Below are 14,988 nucleotides of genomic sequence, written 5' to 3'. Positions count from 1 at the left end.
GTGAGACACGGAGGAGGTTGAGTTTCCTTGGGAAGTCTCTGGTTGTTGGCTGTTGGTGTTTTCCCCTTCCCCGCCTGCCCCATAACCAGTTCTCCCTGCCTGTCCCTCCCGTCCTTGGGATGGTTGGGATGGGAAGGACCGGCCTGAGCAAACATTTCCTTTTGTTCAGCTGTACTCAGGCATGGCCCTGCTGCTGCAGCTGGGGCTGTGACTCACCCGGCCCAGAGAGGCCGGCTGGAAAATTTGGGGTGTTTTAAAGAAAATGCCCGGTTTTAATGACAGCATTGTAATAACCCCAAACAACCACCTGTGCTGCCGGGGGAGTGGGAATGTTTAATGCATGAGCTGCAGGGCTTGAGATGGTGCTGGGGAGGAACAAAAAGAGGGGAATAAACCCAAACCCTCGCTGAGGAGCATCCAGCAGGGCTGGCTGTCACCTGCAGCATCCCCTGGAGCCGCCCCAGGGCTGCCCTATCAGCTCCATCTCGGGATGGAGGTGGAACCAGGGTCCCCCAGCCGAACCCCGTCATCCCGGGAAGGAGGAGTTTCCTCCCGAGCCTTTTAATCCAGTCCTGCTGGTTTCCCGGCACAGCCGGCGGAGCTCCCTGCCCATGCGGCCGTGCCCGGCTCGCCATGGCCCCGCGTCACGTCGTGCCCATGTCCACCAGCCACGCCGCCCGCGGCGTCTGCGTGCTGGGCACCGAGGTCTTCCTGGACACGCGCCGGTAAGGCCGGGCACGGGGCAGCCCGGTGTGCTCCGTGGAGCTGCTGGGATTTGGGATGGGTTTGATTGGATTGGGGCACCCTGGGCAAGGGATTTGGGATGGGTTTGATGGGGATTGGGGCACCCTGGGCTGGGATTTGAGATGGGTTTTATGGGGATTGGGGCACCCTGGGCAAGGGATTTGGGATGGGTTTGATGGGGATTGGGGCACCCTGGGCAAGGGATTTGGGATGGGTTTGATGGGGATTGGGGCACCCTGGGCTGGGATTTGAGATGGGTTTTATGGGGATTGGGGCACCCTGGGCAAGGGATTTGGGATGGGTTTGATGGGGATTGGGGCATCCTGGGCAAGGGATTTGGGATGGGTTTGATGGGGATTGGAGCATCCTGGGCTGGGATTTGGGATGGGTTTGATTGGGATTGGGGTATTCCAGCCAGGGATTTGGGATGGATTTGATTGAGATTGGGGCATCCTGGGCAAGGGATTTGGGATGGGTTTGATTGGGATTGGGGCATCCTGGGCAAGGGATTTGGGATAGGTTTGATCAGCATTGGGGTATTCTGGGCCAGGGATTTGGGATGGGTTTGCCCAGCATCATGGCATCCTGGCATGTTCCACAGAGCTGCAGGGATTTGGGATAGGTTTGCCCAGCATCATGGCATCCTGGCATGTTCCACAGAGCTGCAGGGCTTTGGGATGGGTTTGGAGGAGGAACGGGTGGTGAGGGACTCAGAGCTTGTCAGGAGTTCACCCAAGGGTTTGGAGGGACAGGTCCCTCCAGAGCTGGGTGTGCTTTGGGGGATGATGTCCATGGGGAGCTCATCCAAGGTTTTTTTTAGGGGATGATGTCCCACTGTGTGTGTTTTAGGGGATGATGTCCCACAAGGAGCTCATTTTTGGGGACAATATCCCACAGGGAGCTCATCCAAAGGTGGAATGTTGGCTCAAGGCATTGCAGTGGAGCCGGGCCAGGATGGTTTGGAGGCAAAGCCCAAGCACACCCCAGCTAAGCTAAGCCCGGGTCTATTTCTGGCTCTAAGAACATTGGGCAAGAGCAATTTAAGATGTGCAACTTGGAGCTAAAACGGGAGGAGGAATAAAATGTGTGGCTCAGGCAGAAAAAATTTAGCAGCGGCCATACACGGGCAGTGTCAGGAAAAGGGATTTTTGCAGAATTAAATATGGGGTGGCTTTATTGGGCAGATAGGGAGCTGTCCCTGCCCTGCTGCCACAGTGTCATTATTTAATAAATCACATTTATAATGACAGAGAACGCAGGCCCGCCTGGTCAGCATCGCATCCCGGCAATTATTGGGATGGAGCACTGGAGCCGAGCCAGGATGTGCCACCATCCCCTAAAACAGCCTCGTTTCCCCCCTCATGCAGACGGGAATGTAGAAAAACCATTATCTGCAATTTTTTGTCCTGCTTTTGGACTTGGAGCCCTCTCAGTCCAATTTAAACCTATGGAGCCCATATGGGGTAATTTGGCTTCTTGGTAACAAATTTGAGCCGTGGCCCCAAACAGCAGATGATGGAAGCTCGTCCAGCTGAAAAATGGAATAATTTTATTCATGGGGAGCACTGGCTGGGGGGAATTTAGTGATGGATGCATCAATTTTGGGCTGCTTTGGGCAGAATGTGGAGCTCGTTGGGAATCGGGCAGCGCTGCTGAGGTGGGAGGGCCACAAACCCACAGCAAAGAGTCCCAAATCTGTGGGTCCATGGCTTCGCAGGGTATTTGGGATGGGATCCAGCATCCCCCAGATCCACAGCTTTGTGGGGTGTTTGGGATGGGATCCAGCATCCCTCTGGATCCACGGCTTTGTGCGTCGTTGGGATGGGATCCAGCATTTCCTGGATCCACATCTTCATGGGGTGTTCCAGATGGGGATGCCAAGCCCATGGAATGCCCTAATCTCCTCACAATCTGCTGGAGGCACCGGGGACGCCGCGCCAAGAACAACACCGGGGATAAATCCCTGCCGTGGCGGGGTTTTGATGTTGTGGTTTTTATGTTCTCGCTGCCCAAGTTCCCACCCGGTTCCCCCTGGGACGCAGCCAGGGGAGCGGGAGCAGGTCAGGGCTGCCGGGATGGAGCGGCCGGGGCTGTAATGAGCAGGGAGCAGCACTTCAAAGGCTCCCGAGGATGTCATGAGCCGGGTGCGGGTGCTGCCTGCCTGGATCCAGGCTCTGCTCCAGCCCCAGCATCCCTCAGGTCACGGGATGGTCCCACAACACCCAGCTCCGTGCGTGGTTGGCATGACAATCCTCCTGGCTCTTCCCCAGTTGGGGTTTTGTCACAGGACACTGAAATCCAGGGAATTTCTCATGGTTGCAGAGGGAGGTTGGATGTGGGATAAACCACGGCCGGACGTGCCGGAGCTGCAGCGGGAGCTGGGCTTGCCCAACACCGCCACAGAGGTCCCACGTGTGGAACTCCAGGGACCATTTCATCACCCAGGGATGGTCTCGGGGCCCCTCCCGCCCACTCGTGGCTGGTTTAATTCCAGGTTCGGGGACTTGGCTCCCGTGGTCTCTGACCCGAGGTTGCTCCATTCCAGGTCCACCCCGAGAGGTGCCGCGTCCTTTGACGTGCACGCCACGCCAGCAGTGACGGTGCACATGATCCACAGCCCCGCCACAAAGCCCAGCCTGGACGCCCGGTGGCCCCTGGATCCCGACATCGAGGTGGTGGTGACCATCGATGTCACCAGCAGGACCGTCGATGACAACCAGGTCAGGATGTCCTACGTGCTGTTCATGTGGCCAAACTGGGGGAAATGAGTGACATTCCTAGGAAAACTCAAGGACTTCTGAGTTACGCTGACAGCAGGGTGGTTTGTCATGGTGAAAGCTTGAACAGAGTTGTGTAATTGGCACTGACGAGAAATGAAACCCAGAAGGAGAAGGTCCCACTTGGTGCCCCAACGACAACATCACAGGGGTTGCAAAAGTCGGTGCCAGGCAGCAAAAAATGCACCAATTCTGACGTTTTCCGTGCCTGATTTTGTGCTGAAGATGGCACAGAGGGTTCCAATGAACTGTGATTAATGGAGAACAGCTGGGATGGACCTCCCAGGGCCCGTATGGGTGGGCAGGCGGGGGTTGGAGCAGTGATCCTTATGGGGCTCTTCCCAGCTCATTCCATGATCCCAGGAGGGCAGAGATCCCACCAGCCTGGTGGGATGTGGGGAGGGAGATCCCGCCAGCCTGGTGGGGTGTGGGTCACGGTGTGGGGATGGAGATCATGGTGGCCCAGTGGGATGTGGGTCACGGTGTGGGGATGGAGATCCCGCCAGCCTGGTGGGATGTGGGTCACGGTGTGGGGATGGAGATCCCACCAGCCTGGTGGGATGTGGGTCACGGTGTGGAGATGGAGATCCTGGTGGCCCAGTGGGATGTGGGTCACGGTGTGGGGATGGAGATCATGGTGGCCCAGTGGGATGTGGGTCACGGTGTGGGGATGGAGATCATGGTGGCCCAGTGGGATGTGGGTCACGGTGTGGGGATGGAGATCCCGCCAGCCTGGTGGGATGTGGGTCACGGTGTGGGGATGGAGATCCCGCCAGCCTGGTGGGATGTGGGTCACGGTGTGGGGATGTCTCTGCAGGTGAAGATCTCCTACTACGACCGTGAGGGCCGCGAGCTGGCGGTGGCCTGGCTGTACCTCACCTGCGTCGGTAGGTGCCCACCAAGGCTCCAGGAATTCCTGGTCTCTTGGGATCTGGCTGGATCCACGAGGCCAGAATTCCTTGGGGGCCACAGGCAATAAAGGTTTGGGTGTTCACCGATGCTGACGAGCAAGAGGGAAATAATTAAACCGTGATTAATTAAACATTGCCTTATATGGTGTGGGAGAGACAGAGGCTGGGCCGTGTCCCCACCCAAGAGCATCCTCCTGTGCTGAGGTGGTTCCTCGGGAGAAGAGGATCCATGGGAGATCTCCTCACCCAGCTCCAGCCAGCACCAGGGGAGAGGGATCGGCACCGAAGCGGTGCCTGACCTATTTCAGGAGTTTAGGGTGAGGTGAATCATCCCCTCCAAATGCCTGCTCTCCCCTGCTGACTACAAAGGGAGTCTAGACAACCAGTCTGGGTGCAGAAGTCTCCACTTGGATGGATTAATTACCCTAAATTTGGGATTTTCTGAAGCGTTCACATGACAGTCTGACCTGTGTCCTCAAGTCGTGCCTACGCCTCCCAAAATTGCCCCTGGAGAGGCTGAAGGTTTCCCATGTCCCGTGGCCGATGGGCCTCACTGGAGCCAACTGGGGCCACCACTGGCCACAGAGATTTTGCCTTCCAAATCTTCTTCTCTTGGTTGGATTTGGAGTTTCCCTCCTGGCTTTTCCACGTTGTCCTCTATGCCCCAAGGAGAACAATCTCTGACTCAATCCCTGTGTTTTCCACACTTTGTGTGTCCCATCTGGAGGAGTTTTTGGGTTAGGGTTGAGGTAGGGTTTGGATGAGGTCACCGGTAAATCTCTGCACCAGAGGCAGAAATTTGGGGCAAGAAGAGCTCTGTGAGGAAATTCTCAGATTTCCTAGAAATTATTTGGGTGTTTGCTCAACCACAGTGAAAACACATTTTTGTGCCTCCACCGTGTTTTGGCTTCATGGAAAACAGGACAGTCAATAGGAAATGGGTGAAAACATAAAAAATGCCAAGGAAACATAAAATCTGCCATGAAAGCATAAAATCTGCCATGACAACATAGGAAAATTGCATGACAACAAAATCTGCCATGAAAAAATGCTATGAAAACCTAAAATCTGACATGAAAACATAAAATATGACATGAAAACATAAAAAATGCTATGAAAAAATAAAATCTGCCATGAAGTGGGGATGTCCCTGCTGGGGGGGAACCACAATGAGAGGAGACAGCTGGAGATCAAAGAGGGAAAGTCATGGCAAAGCCGTTGGGTTGGATTTTCTTCTCCTGTTCTGTTGGGTCTGGAGCAGCTTCGGGAGAGTGAGGTGGGGTTGGTGTGGGGTCACGGTGCCAAGGAGAGCCCAAAATGGCCCCAAGAGCTCGTCCCCTGCCCGTGGCTTCCTTCCCTCTTGCTGTTCCAGAGGTGTCCCTGGACGTGGACTGGAGCCGCAGCGGCCGAGTGAAGAGCAAGGGCAAGGACAAGGACAAGGACAAGGTGAGTGAGGAGAGCGTCCTGGGAGGGCGGATCCATCCCCAGCCTCGTCCTGGAAAATCTCCAGGGGGGACAGGGACCTGGGTGGTGTCTCTGTGAGGGCAAACAGCCCGGCAGATCCTCAGCCTACTAATTGAGCAGGAAAAGGATTTATTTTCCTATTCCACGCCAAAACCACCTGCAGCTACAGCCTGGCCCTGAGGATCCTGTAGGAGAAAACTCTCAGCTTTTTCTTCCCTTCTTTCCCCTTCTTTCTTTCTCCCTTCTTTCTCCCTTCTTTCTCCCTTTTTTCCTCCATTTCTCTTCCCTTTTTCCTCCCTTTCTATTCCATCTCCTTTCTCTTTTTCTTTTCCTTTTTGGGCCCCAAAGCTGCTGTTGAATGCATTGAGCAAACAGCAGGAGATTTCCCCCTTTGGCCACACATCTGCCTGTGCCCAGGCCCTCAAGCTGGGCTAATTAACCACAGATCAGCCGGGCTAATTAACCGCAGCCTGATCGGCGGTGCAAGTTGGTATCAAGATGGGCTGAGCTTCCAGAAGTTCTGCAGCCGTGTCCAGGCGAGGCTGGAGGCACTTCCAGCCTGGCTGGGAGATAAAATCTCGGAGCAGCCCGTGCAGGCCCTGCTGGAGCTGCCGTTGGGATGCGGCGGTTGGAGCGGCGCTGGTGTTTCCTCGTGGCGTGGTTGGGTTCTCCTCCAAGCCCGTGGCTTTCCTTGGCCCAGCATGGGGGAAATCCTGCTCCTGTCCCCTCTCGGTGCTTCTCCTCCAGGCCAAGTGGACGTGGGGCCCGGACGGACAAGGGGCCGTGCTGTTGGTCAACTGTGACCGGGACAGCCCCGGCACGGGGGGCACGGACAGCGGCCAGGCAGACATACGGACACCAGCAGGTGGGCTGCGACCCTGAGGGGCACCCGGGGGCTTCCCCGCTGCCATCCCCTCCCTCCATGTCCCCTGTGTCCCCCAGACCTCCAGGACATGTCGGTGATGCTGCTGCGGACCGAGGGCCCCAGCGCCATCTTCGCCGAGTACCCGGTGGTGCTGCACGTCCCCGAGAGCGACGCGGACAAAGTGCGGGTGTTCCACGCCGTCCGTGAGTGCCTCTGCCTCCCCCTGCCCCAGCAGCCCTGCGGGACCCCAAAGCCAGCCAGCCCCACAGGTTTTGTTCATTGGGGTGCCCCTATTTGCTGTAATTGCCCTTTTACCCCCAAAGCTCTTCTGCTGTTTCACGGGGTGGGGCTGTATGGGAAAAACCAAGGGGGAGAAGGCTCCAAAGAGGCTTTTCCCAGTGGGGGCTGGAATTTTGACATTCCCATGGCGCGGGAAGCCCCACGTGGCTCCCGGCGCTGTTTTGGCTCGGGCAGGGAGCCAAGCAGCCAAGCAGCCCATCCCGTTGGGCAGCGCCCTTCGCCTTTGAACGGTTGGATCCCCGGCAGCTCCGCGCCGAAAATCAGGTCCGGGGAGCCAAGGGTGTCATTAGGGATCCTCAGCCGGAGCCACGCACCTTGAAAGGGCTGGACCCGAGGGGACGGAGCCCTCTTTGTCCCGGGAAGATCAAGCGTGTTCCCCAGGGAGGAGGAGGAGGAGAAGGAGGAGGTGGAGGCTCTTCTGCCACCCTTGGGCACCAGCCTCCTCCTGCTGGCGTGTCCCCCTGTGGGCAGGCTCTGGGAATCTGGGGTTCTCCAGGTGGCTGAGTTTGCAGTGGAAATCTGGGGTTCTCCAGGCTCAGTTTGGGGTGGGAATCCGGGGTTCTCCAGGCTGCTGAACTCAGGGTGGGGATCCGGGGTTCTCCAAGCTGCTGAGTTTGGGGTGGGAATCCAGGGTTCTTCAGGCTGCTGGGTTTGGGATTCTCCAGGCTGCTGGGTTTGGGATTCCCCAGGTGGTGATGCCTACCCGCTCTACAAGCCCGTGCTGGGCCCAGACAAGCTCTCCTACGTGCTGGACCACGCTGGCCACGGGGACAGCACCTTCTACGTGGAGGGGCTGGCGTTCCCCGACAGGGGCTTCAGTGGCCTCGTGTCCTTCAGCGCCAGCCTGCTGGAGGTGCCCCATAAGGTACGGGGGGGTCGGCCCCACCCCTCCCCTAGCAAACCCCCTGTGGTGGAGGTCCCAGACTCCGTTTTGGCTCCACCAGGACTCGCCGGGCACGCCGATCTTCACGGACACCGTGGTGTTCCGCGTGGCGCCCTGGATCATGACGCCCAACACCCAACAGCCCCTGGAGGTGTTTGTCTGCAGGTAGGAGGGGTGTCCATGGACAGGGGTGTCCCCTGCCCTGGGGCACTCACCAGGGAGGAGTTCCCACCCTTCCTGGCTGTGTGGGGCCCTAGGTGAGCCAGGTTAAGGCATTCCTAGCTGGGAATGTTTGGGAAGGGAGCCAGCTGTTGCTGTGGGAGTCATTTCCATCCCAAGGAGAAGGGCTGGAGTTCCCTCTCCAGGTCCATTCCCATGCAGGAATGTTGCCCAGGGCATTTAAATCTCAAGGAGAAATGCTAGAAGAACATCTCCAGGTCCAATTCCATGCAGGAATGCTGCCTCGGGTGTTTAAATTCCAGGGAGAATGGCTGGAGTTCCCTCTCCATCTCCAATCCCACAAAGGCTCGGATTCCCTCTCCAGCTCCATTCCCACAAAGGCTGGAGTTCCCTCTCCAGCTCCATTCCCATGCAGGAATGTTGCCCAGGGTGTTCAGGATTGAGGAACGAGCTGCGGGGTTGGGGTTTTGGGGTCTCCCCATGATCCCCCTCGCAGCCCTGATCCCTCTCTGTCCCCCCAGCATCAAGCAGGGCTCGGATTCCAACGAGGCCTTCCTGGAGGGGCTGCGGGCGCTGCTGCGGAAAGCCAACTGCAAACTGACCGTGTGCTCGGAGCAGGACTCGCGCAGCGACCGCTGGATCCAGGTCAGCTCACCCGGGAACAGGAGAGCCCCCGCGTGGCTTGGGCAGCTCCTGGAATGCCAGGGGATGGGCCAGGGAGCGGGCACTGAGGCACAGGGAATGCTGCCGGGATGGCGTGGATGGGGACAATGACCTGGGAGCCCTGGCTGGCACCAGGGACACAGAGGGGCACCGGGACAGGGACCCCATGGGGCTGTGCAGGAGGGACCCCACCGCAGGGGGGACCCCAGTGAGGGAGGGGACCCTGTGGGGACATTGCAAAAGGGACACCATGGGACATTGCAAAAGGGACCCTATTGCAAAAGGGACCCCGTGGGGCTTTTGAAGGTGACCCCATTGCAAGAAGGACCCCATGGGACATCACAGGGGGTCCCTGCTGCAAAAGGGACCCCGTGGGACATTGCAAGGGGGTCCCTTTTGCAGAAGGATCCCCGTGGTGCTTTGAAAGAGGGACCCAAGGGACACCTCCAGAGCGACCTCATTGTACAAGGGCACCCCATTGAAAGTGTCACCCTGTGGGGCTGTGCAGGAGTGTCCCAGTGCCAGGGGGACCCCAGGGGGACACCGTGGCTGTGGTGTCACCCCGGGAGGGCCAGGCAGGAGCCTTCCCGATGGTTTAGGCTGGGCTCTGCCCGCCTCGCCCCATTTCCTGCCCCACCCTCCCCACATCCCTGGTGGAGATTCCTATCACCCCCGGGAGCCTTCCTCCTCCTCCTTCTCCTCCTCCTTGTCTCCTTCCCACAGGATGAGCTGGAGTTTGGCTACGTGGACGCTCCACACAAAACCTTTCCCGTGGTCTTCGACTCTCCCAGGAACAGAGGCCTGAAGGATTTCGCTTTTAAGAAGATCCTGGTGTGCCCTTGCTTTGAAATCCCCCTTTTTCCCCCCAAAATTCCCTCACGGGAGGTCCTTGGCACCTCTTCCCTCTTTCCCAGGGCCCGGATTTTGGCTACGTGACCCGGGAGCCCCCCGGGAAGAGCGTGACCAGCCTGGATTCCTTCGGGAACCTGGACGTGAGCCCGCCGGTGACGGTGCGGGGCAAGGAGTACCCGCTGGGGCGGATCCTCATCGGCAGCCCCCTGCCCTGGTGAGCGCCCAAAACCCTCCTCGGGACATCCCAAAACCCTCCTCGGGACATCCCAAAACCCTCCTTGGGACATCCCAAAACCCTCCTCGGGACATCCCAAAACCCTCCTCGGGACATCCCAAAACTCTCCTTGGGACGTCCCAAAACTCTCCCTTGGAGATCCCAAAATCATCCCTTGGGAGATCCCAAAACCCTCCCTCGGGAAGATCTCGGAGAAAAAAACCTGGTCCCAATGCCCATAAAATCCCAGATTTTACAGGCAAACCCCATGGCTGCTCCTCCCACCCTCACAAAACCCAGCCGCCTTTTTCCTGTTTTTCCATTTTCCCTTTTTCTCTTTTCCCTTTTCCCTTTTCCCCCCTTTCCCCCCCTTTCCCGTTTTTCCCGTTTTTCCCGTTTTTCCCGTTTTTCCCGTTTTTCCCGTTTTCCCCGTTTTCACCCCTTTTTCCCCAACCCCACACACCCGGGCTGGGTTTGTTCTTTGGGAGAGGAGCAGGGGAGCCCAGGACAGGGTGAAATCCCGAATAACCGGGGTTGTTGTGCCCATGAAATCCCGAATAACCGGGGTTGTTGTGCCCGTGAAATCCCGAATAACCGGGGTTGTTGTGTCCAGGGCAGGCGGTGAACAAAGCTCTCTGCCAAGCCTCCACAAAGGAGGGCATTTTCCGGGAAAAACAACACCCGCTCCCGACCCCGCCTGCTCCATCCCAAAAAACCCCACGGGACGCTCCCGTCCCAGGCCGGGGCTCGCGCTGCTTCCAGAGGAAAGGAAATGCAGGGAAATGGGATTTTCCCAGCCCCCACTGGGGCCCGAACTGTCCCTCATTACCGGGAATTTAATTAACGCCTTCCCAGCCCGCTCTGTCTAAGAAAACTTGGCCCTCACGCCAAAGTGAGGCGGGATTTGGGAATCACAGGGATGGGAAAAACTCATCCCAGAGGTGTCCGAGCGGAACCGGGCATGGAATGATCCCATCCCTATGGATAGATCTGGCCTGGAGATGTGTTTATGAAAAATGAGGGGATATATCAATGTATTTATCCAAGATACAGGGAGATACACTGATATATTTATGGAATATTAGGGATCTAATAATATATATTTGTACTTATATATTTATAGGGATTTAGCAATATATATTTATATAATGTATACATTTACACACTTTATAGGGATATATCGATGTATTTATCCAAAATACAGGGAGACACATTGATATATTTAAGTAATATTAGAGATCTAGTAATATATATTTGTACTGATATATTTATAGGGATTTAGCAACATATATTTATATAGCCTATACATTTACACCCTTTATATATAATATAAGGATATATCAATGTATTTATCCAAAATACAGCAAGATACACTGACATATTTATGGAATATTTGGGATCTAGTAATCTATATTTGTACTGATATATTTATAGGAATTTAGTAATATATATTTATATAATGTGTACATTTATACCCTTTATATATAATATAGGGATATATCGGTGTATTTATCAATAAAATACAGGGAGACACATTGATATATTTATGTAAGATAGGGATTTAGTAATATATATTTATATAATATATGGGTTTAAAAATATATATTTAAATAATATAGAAATTTAGCAGTATATATTTCTATGACATGTATATGTTAACATGTATATATAATATAGGGATATATAGATGTATTTATCTAAAATACAGGGAGATACGTTCATATATTTATGTAATATGAGGGATCTAGTAATACATATTTATATATTATAGGAATTTAGCAATATATATTTATATAATATATTAATTTAGCAGTATATATTTATATAACATGTATTATTAACACTATATATAATAGGAATATATTGATGTATTTATCTAAAACAGAGAGCTATGTTGATATATTTATATAAGATATGGATCTAGTAATATATATTTATATAAGATAGGGATTTAGCATATATATTTATATAATATATGGATTTAACAATATATATTTATGTTGATATATTTATACAATCTAGGGATTTAGCAGTATGTATTTATATTATATAGGGATCTAGTAATGAGTATTTATTTTGATATATTTATATAAGATAGGGATTTAGCAATATATATTTATGTAACACATATATATTACCACACTTGATATATAACACAGGACTATATTAATATATAACAGACATAATGATACATAATCAGAGCATCAGGCAGATAAATCTATATTAAAGCAGAACAATCTATAATTTATATTATTACATGTATTTAAATACATGGATGTCTATAATGTATCTTGGGCCATTTTCCCTGAAAAACAGGACAAAAATGAGCCCTGGGGTGATCAGGAGCGGGCTTGGGCAGGGGGTTTTGGGGTGGGCAGGGAGAAGATTTTAAGGAATGGGTTTTGGGGTGGGGAGTGGGTTTTGGGGAGGGGGTTTTGGGGTGAGGAGCAGGTTTTAGGGAGAGGAGTGAGTTTTGGGGCAGAGAGTGGGTTTTGGGGCAGGTTTTGGGGAGGGGGTTTTGGGGCAGGGAGGAGATTTTGGGGAGTGGGTTTTGGGGCGGGGAGTGGATTTTGGGGCAGGGGTTTTGGGGCAGGGAGCAGGTTTTGGGAAGCGGGTTTTGGGGAGGGGATTTTGGGGCAGGGGTTTTGGGGCAGGGAGCAGGTTTGGGGAGTGGGTTTTGGGGTGGGGTTTTGGGGCGGGGAGCAGGTTTTGGGGTAGGGTTTTGGGGAGGGGATTTTGGGGCAGGAGTTTTGGGGCAGGAGCGGGTTTTGGGAAGGGGGGCAGGTTTTGGGGAGGGGATTTTGGGGCAGGGAGCAGGTTTTGGGGCAGGGGTTTTGGGGAGGGACACAGGTTTTGGGGAGCGGGTTTTGGGGCGGGGAGCGTGTTTTGGGGCAGGGTTTTGGGGCGGGGTTTTGGGGCAGGAGCGGTGCCCACCCCAGCTGTCCCGCAGGATGGCCGGGCGCAGGATGTGCCGCGCCGTGCGGGATTTCCTCTTCGCGCAGACGGTGCAGGCGCCGCTCGAGGTCTACTCGGAGTGGCTCAGCGTGGGCCACGTGGATGAGTTCCTCACCTTCGTCCCTGCCCTGGACAGGAAGGTGCCGACCCCAGAGCCTGCCCAGGGCTCTTCACAGCACCCCAAAAATCCCCTTTGCCAGCTGTTTGTCCTTCCGGGGGCTCTGGGGAATGGAGACCCTTTGGGGTGGCTCAGGGGGATGGGTTTGGGATTGGCATGAGGCTCTCATGGCCCAGGGATGGATTTGGGATTGCTCTGGGCATCCCATGGCCCCAGGGATGGATTTGGGATTGCTCTGGGCATCCCATGGCCCCAGGGATGGATTTGGGATTGCTCTGGGCATCTCATAGCCCCAGGGATGGATATGGAATCTCCATGAGCATCTCATAGCCCCAGGGCTGGGTTTGGGATCTCCATGGCCATCCCATGGCCCCAGGGCTAGGTTTGGGATGGCCGTGGTGCCTCCCAGCTGGACTCTGGGGTGTTTTATCCCCAAACCAGGGGTGACCCCCGGGCTCTGTCCCGCAGGGATTCCGGCTGCTCCTGGCCAGTCCCAACGCCTGCTACAAACTCTTCAAGGAGAAGCAGCAGCAGGGCCACGGGGAGGCCACGCAGTTCATAGGTGAGGGCTGGCTGAGGCCATCCCTAGGGAACGGCATTCCTGCTGTCCCTTCCAAGTATCCATTCCCAGTGTCCCTCCTGCTGTCCCTCCTGCTGTCCATCCCTCTGTCCATTCCCAATGTCCATCCCTCTGTCTACAATGTCCATCCCTCTGTCTATCCCGCTGTCCACCCCACTTTTTATCCCACAGTCCATCCCAGTGCCCATCCCTCTGTCCATTGCGGTGTCTTCTGTCCTGCTGTCCATTCCCAGTGTCCGTCCTGCTGTCCATTCCCAGTGTCCATCCCACTGTCCATTCCTCTGTCCATCCCTCTGTCCCTGACCGCTCCCACGCCCCAGGGCTGAAGGGCAGTGAGAAGAAGAGCATTGATGAGATCCTGGCGGACGAGTCCCTGCGCAGCGACAACCGCCACGTGCAGGTGGGACCTGGGGGCTCCCCCTCCTCATTCCAGGGGGTTCCGGGGTGCAGGGATGGGATTTGGGGTCCTGGGGAATGGCTGGAGTGCCCAGAGGGGCCAAGGAGAGGGAGATGAGCCGAGGGACAGGGAGAGGATGGGATGGGGAAGGGATGGGGATGGGATGGGGATGGGGATGGGGATGGGGATGGGGATGGGGATGGGATGGGGATGGGGATGGGATGGGGATGGGGATGGGGATGGGATGGGATGGGGATGGGGATGGGATGGGATGGGATGGGATGGGGATGGGGATGGGATGGGGATGGGGATGGGGATGGGATGGGATGGGGATGGGGATGGGATGGGATGGGATGGGATGGGATGGGGATGGGAGGTTGGGATGGGAATGGGGTGGGAGGTTGTGTGCAGGGATGGGGTGGGATTCCGGCAGGATCCAGCAGGGCCTGTGGGTGGGATGTGGAGGGCTGGGATGGCAGTTCTGGGTCTTTCCCACAGCGCTGCATCGACTGGAACCGCGACCTGCTGAAGCAGGAGCTGGGGCTGAGCGAGCAGGACATCGTGGACATCCCGCAGCTCTTCATCCTGACCAACTCCCGCGCCGACGCGCTGTTCCCAGACATGGTGAGACCCCAACCCCACAACCCTGCCCCGATCCCAATCCCCCGGGATCGCTCCCTGCTGGATCCCCGTGCTGCTCCAGGTGAACATGCTGGTGCTGGGCCGGCACCTGGGCATCCCCAAGCCCTTCGGGCCCGTGGTGGGCGGGCGCTGCTGCCTGGAGCAGCGCGTGCGGGAGCTGCTGGAGCCGCTGGGCCTCTCCTGCACCTTCATCGACGACTTCTTCTCCTACCACGTCCTGTCGGGGGATGTCCACTGCGGCACCAACGTGCGCCGCAAGCCCTTCGCCTTCAAGTGGTGGCACGTGGTGCCCTGAGCCCCCTGGGCCGGGTCCTGCAGGGGAAGGTGCATTTCCTGCGCCGGAAAAGCACCAACAGCTCGGGTTTGGCCAATAAAGCTTCACGGACACTGAGGGGGCAGCGCTTCCCCGTCTCTCGTCTTTCCTTCTTCTGCTCCGGGCGTGA

At 55.6% G+C, this 14,988-nt stretch overlaps 1 protein-coding gene across 1 annotated transcript; it reads left to right on the top strand.

Annotated features, from left to right (window-relative positions):
- The first annotated feature begins 633 nt into the window (after positions 1 to 633).
- On the top strand, positions 634 to 14,840 carry LOC136565424 (protein-arginine deiminase type-1-like). The gene is made up of 16 exons (XM_066564003.1): positions 634 to 725; positions 3,290 to 3,464; positions 4,339 to 4,408; positions 5,805 to 5,878; positions 6,644 to 6,761; positions 6,839 to 6,964; positions 7,751 to 7,926; positions 8,006 to 8,109; positions 8,646 to 8,769; positions 9,511 to 9,618; positions 9,702 to 9,853; positions 12,804 to 12,948; positions 13,395 to 13,488; positions 13,827 to 13,906; positions 14,402 to 14,527; positions 14,607 to 14,840. The coding sequence occupies exons 1-16, from the start codon at positions 634 to 636 to the stop codon at positions 14,838 to 14,840; spliced, it is 1,998 nt and encodes a 665-aa protein (XP_066420100.1).
- The last annotated feature ends 148 nt before the right edge of the window (positions 14,841 to 14,988 follow it).

This window comes from Molothrus aeneus, chromosome 21, assembly GCF_037042795.1.
Source record: "Molothrus aeneus isolate 106 chromosome 21, BPBGC_Maene_1.0, whole genome shotgun sequence".
Taxonomy (NCBI): domain Eukaryota; kingdom Metazoa; phylum Chordata; class Aves; order Passeriformes; family Icteridae; genus Molothrus; species Molothrus aeneus.
The sequence above is the reverse complement of the archived record's forward strand: the minus strand, read 5'-3'. Positions and strand labels throughout refer to the sequence as shown.